At 32.7% G+C, this 5,452-nt stretch overlaps 1 protein-coding gene across 1 annotated transcript; it reads right to left on the bottom strand.

Annotated features, from left to right (window-relative positions):
* Nucleotides 1-517: 517 nt before the first annotated feature.
* LOC132719382 (uncharacterized) lies at nucleotides 518-1,568 on the bottom strand. The gene is made up of 2 exons (XM_060703147.1): nucleotides 877-1,568; nucleotides 518-693 (listed from the first exon to the last, which is right to left on the bottom strand). The coding sequence occupies exons 1-2, from the start codon at nucleotides 1,178-1,180 to the stop codon at nucleotides 518-520; spliced, it is 480 nt and encodes a 159-aa protein (XP_060559130.1). The 5' UTR covers nucleotides 1,181-1,568.
* Between the last annotated feature and the right edge of the window lie 3,884 nt (nucleotides 1,569-5,452).

Raw genomic sequence — 5,452 nt, 5'->3', positions numbered from 1 at the left:
ACAAGGTTTCTCTATTTTTAGCTCTGTTGACCTAGTCTTTCATCGAAGATGACCCATGTTCAAACTCTTCCCAGTTATCACCTAGACAAGCATACTGGCCAAGTTTGATGATGATTGAGGCAAAAATGTGACTGCTAGAGTGTTAACAAGGTTTTTCTATTTTTAGCTCCTGCGACCTAGTTTTTCTTCCGAGATGACCCATGTTCAAACTCATCCGAGTTATCACCTAAACAAGCATCCTGACCAAGTTTGATGATGATTGAGGCAAAAATGTGACCGCTAGAGTGTTAACGAATAAGTGTGGACGGACGTCAGACGACAGACATTCAGGGATCCTAAAAGCTCACCCTGAGCAAGCTCAGGTGAGCTTAAATACACCAAGCTCCAACAATTTTTAACAAGGTGCGACAAAGAAAGGCTATGTTTGCAAATTATGTTGTTTTCTTTATGGAAACGCAAACGCTTTGAGAAAAAAACATATTCGAATTTATTCATACAATATAGTTTTTTTATTGTGTTAGAGTATTGAACTCTCTTTCAAGCAATCACTGCTCTGCAAGCTTTCTCCGACACAATCACTTCCGTTATTCTTATGTTCTGGATTTAAACATGCCCTTGTCCGTAGATATGTTCCATTACCACACGTCACGTCACACGAAGTCCAGCTTGACCAATCTGCCCATTGACCATCGACTGAGTTGTAATTAAATATTAAAGTATTTATAGGGCTAAAGCACAAATTAATAAAGCTATTTACGAAATGAAGGAAGCATATATTGAAAATTTTTAAACAATTTGATTATAAAAGTTGTTTTTTATGATAGAACTATGTTTTGAAATTAGTATGAAAATAATAATAACAAAAATAAAACTTACTTGAATCCTTGGGCAGAAACATAATCATTATCATAGAGATGAGGGTAACGTAAAGAACAATTATCAACACTATCAAGATATAAATTACACATTTAAGTCGCTTCAAACTTTTGTCCTGAATTTCTGTTTTACTTTTAGGTTTGTCCAATTCTTCTAAATGCAGCGTTTCATAATGCGATTCTTCATCTTTTTGAGTATCACATTCTGATTTTTTTCCCGAGACTTTGTTTGTGTTTTCATATTGAGCAGCATCATTCCATATACTTAAATCAGCCATGTCGGCATCATAAGGACCATCATCCATTTCTCCTACCACATTAAAAACAAATTCCTCTGTTGTTAAGTGAAAATCTCTTAAGTTTCTGATTTGTTGTAACGATAATACCTGAAACCTTGCTAATAATATTTTCCTGGTTTGGCAAGAGCATAAGCAAACAACCTGCCACTTAACAACTTAAATTTGAAACATTTTGGAAGTTAAAATCAAACATTTCACCATCATCTTATGTCTTTATTTGATTTATTATACGGTAATAAAATAATAAAATAAACATGCAGTCTCAAATGTATTACACTCTTGAAATACATGCAGGTTTCGGGATTTAATGCAAACAAAATATTACGTGTAAACGGGAGGTTTTTATCATCATGTTTGTTATAACAAACATTCTAAACTGTTTTTGTTTAAAATGATCATCATTTAAACTGATAACATAATACACTATAAATAGCACAGTTTTGATTCAAATAAAAACATATAATTTCTCTGATATCAATACATTTCTTCTATTGCTAAACTAGTTAATATAAATGATAAAATTTGTATTACAGAAATGTTCTATGTCAAAATATATACTTTAATTGAGTCGTAAACTCAATTCACATGATTTCAAAGGTTGAAACCTTTTTACAGCTATTCAGGAACGAAAAACTAAGGAATGACATTGTAGATTAAAACACGGTGAGTTTAACAGGGTAGCTTAATCATTATCATTTTGATTTAATGATTGGGTAGTAAAACTTATGAAGAAACATTTCCACTTCCTCAACTATTTAAATATGATATTTTGTTAAACTAATATCATGTAGTTTAAAACATGATTTGTATAAATATAGCATCGGTAACATAGAGGAGAAAGATATGGTAGGTACTTTGCTATTACATACAGTTAGTCAAATATAAAATTTCTAAATAATTTAAATGGTTTTATATATGACATCTTCAACATCGTTATAATGAAAATTATGTAGAAAAAAAGAAGAAGAAAAAAGCATTGAAAACCTTATGAGTTTTATAAATGTATTTAGATATAATAAAATAATAATGCATCCATTTTAAAGAAATAAAAACAGATGGACTAGCATCATTTACCCAAGATAAATGTATAACATGACCGCCTTCAAATTCTGTTTTCGCATTGCTGTACCTCTCATGAAGTAATCAAAAACGCAATTGGTTTGACTGCAATACGCTACTTTTTCTATTATATGAATATTTATCTATGTAAGCAGATAATTATGTGACTCACTAACATGAAAGTTCCAGGGCGGTAACCCTCTGTGTTCCTTCACGTGTTTTTCATGTGTGTATTGTTACTTGTTTTGTTTTGAATGTTTAAAGGTTTTGTGAGGTCTGTCTTGTTGAATTGTCGTTGACGGTAGGTATTTTCTTACCCCCACTTCCATTTTTTTACCCCCACGCCATTTAACACTTACAGCCCTTAAACCCTTTAATTCACATATGTGCCCGTTTAAGTTTTTATTATTTCACACATTAAATGTCCCTCTCTTTTCGCCGCCCTTATTTCCACTCCTGGGTATTGCTTAGTGCCCTGCTTGGGTTTGTCTGGGGCTGCGTCCTGTGAACGTTGCCTTTTTGTTGATGATCTTTATTCTCGTTTTTATTAAAGGTTTTGTTTGTTTGTTTGATTTTACGCCTTTTTCCAACAGTATTTCAGTCATATAGGCGGGTAGTTTCCTCACCATCGTTCCTGGAGAGTTACACCAGTACTAGACTACCTTCCCCCGCGCTAAACTACCAAAGCATCTCCCGGGGATCGAACCCACGCCAGAGAGGTAACTGGATAATAAGTCATTGACTCTAACCCCTCGACCACGGAGGCGGTTTTTATTAAAGGTAAACATATAGATATTACACAGGGGTATCACATTGTTATCGCTTTAAATACAGATTAGTGCTGTCAATGTTGTCATTGCATCACTTACTATAATCGAATAGGTTGATGAAACAAAACACTTATCTCATACATCCAATATACCTGACAGACAATTTTTTTCATACTTCATAGACAGTGTTGTCTGCTGCATGTATTGTAAAGATTCGATACAATTAAGTTTAATATTGTTTCTTTGATAGTGAAAAGGAAATTGGTTTAGACACAGACGAAAACAATTGTCTAGGTATCTCTAGGCAACATTAAATAACTAGCATGTGTACATATTTGCAGAAACTGTTTGACAGGAAGGCTTAACAATGATGATTTGCAAGTTTTTCATTAAAAAAGCTTGTCTACTTTTTCCTTTGGGTAATAAACAGAACCATGTCTCGGATTTTGATTCAAAGACCAGAACTGAACAAATTATGTTACCTATTAATACTTTTAAATTTAAATGCTGAGAAACATTTCACAAGAGGGCTCTGGTCGCTCAACTGATAATATTTTAATACACTTTGACTTTAAAAAAACCCACCTTGTTTATGTTATAGTTGGAAATATTTGGTACGTAACTTGACCAATTAAAAACAGTACCGCTCAAGCAGGTGCTAGGGGGCGTGAGGGATGTTGCACTTATTCATTATCCCTCATGTACAGACTCAATCAAACCGAGTCTGCAATTCTTATGTTATTTTGTTGTGATTAATGCTTCCGAGGGATCACTTTGTTTCCAGAATTCTACATAAAAGTAACATTTGCCAGGTCAAACACCACTAAATTAATATTGTTAAAGTTAAAGGGAGGAGACCCATGCTTGCCTATTGGTTCGGATATAAATGTATATTACCTGGAAAGATTCTCATACTTTTAGACTGATATTGGAATATGAAGCAGGAGTGCAATTCACAAAGAATCGTTAGTCTAAAACATAAGACTTAAGTAAGGCCCTGGAATAAGATTGCACTTAGGAGCGTTTCAAGAAACTGTCCTAACTCTTGATCCTAGGAGAAGTTTTAACTTTACTCTTAAGACAAAATCTTCCTAATGGAGATAAAAATAATCAGTTTTGTTTTATCATGCAATTAGCAATCTTCATATGAAATAGTAAAGAATGACAGATGATATAGCAGATACTGGTAAAATATAATAATGGTGTATAATTGAAATTATACATTAATATTTCTTATGTATTACCTTACTTATTATCATTAATGTTATAATTGTATGGAAACTATTTTTTTAACCATTCTTTATTAGCATTAGCATATTAAGGCGGACATGTTTCTTGACAAAAATATTCCATATTTAACTCAATGAAAAAGTATTATGATAACCGCCGTATGAACACATCTGCGGATGTTTCTAAATTCAAAATTTCACTATTTCATGTTCAAATGTTGAATTCTGATTAAGCCGGTGCTAGGGGGCGTGGACGGTAAATCAAACCGAGCCTGCAACATTTTCAATTTTGCCGTGTCTGGGCTTTCTTAAGGGATTCTGTATTTATCTATATTATTTTATGTATTAACCTTTCTGTTTCATACCATGCATTTATTTCATGTAATAATGCACTAAACTGCTTTATCTGTTTGGAAAAGCATGTTTGAATTTTATGTATATTTACATTTTTTACTGAATATTTAATCATAACCCGAAATCAAAACATACCCGAACTTAAAAATCTGGAAACAAAGTGATCCCTCGGAAGCATTAATCACAAAAAATTACAAAAGAATTGCAGACTCGGTTTGATTGAGTCTGTACATGAGGAATAATGAATACGTGCAACGGCTTGAGCGGTACTCAATTCTCAACACTTAATCAGTCACAGGGTCAATCATATATTATATGAATGGAATGGATTCATTTCATGAATAAATCTAACACTGGTAAGCAAAAATGTTTTAATTTCACAAAAGTTTGATTTATCTGAAAAGTTTTTACAAGCATTGAAGTTGTTATTGTTGTTGTTATATGTAAAAATCGTATCATTGAAAAACATGTACTAAATAATACTTGCTGGTAACAGATTTTTCGTCACTAATGCCCTTTTCTTTTTACTTATAAATCTATATCAGACAATAAAACAAGAACTGCAATGATTTTTCAGCACTTGTTTCTGTATTTATGACTTAAGACAAAAGTAAGGAGTACCCGGAGGCATCTTTAGGAATAGTCCTAAGTTTAGTCTTACAATTGTATTAAGGACTTTCCTTGAAACGCAGTTTTATCACAGTTTTGCACTTATCACTAAAATCGGTCCTTAGATTATTTATAAATCGCACAACAGGTTTTACAAAATAGAGAAAAAAGAATCCCTAAGGAAAGCCCAACACGTCAAAATACAAGTTCAAAATGTTAACTGGTAGCATAAACTTTAACAATATCACCAGAGTGTG

The sequence above is a fragment of the Ruditapes philippinarum genome, unplaced genomic scaffold, assembly GCF_026571515.1.
Source record: "Ruditapes philippinarum isolate M1 unplaced genomic scaffold, ASM2657151v2 ctg6911_1_1_1_1, whole genome shotgun sequence".
Classification (NCBI taxonomy): domain Eukaryota; kingdom Metazoa; phylum Mollusca; class Bivalvia; order Venerida; family Veneridae; genus Ruditapes; species Ruditapes philippinarum.
The sequence above is the reverse complement of the archived record's forward strand: the minus strand, read 5'-3'. Positions and strand labels throughout refer to the sequence as shown.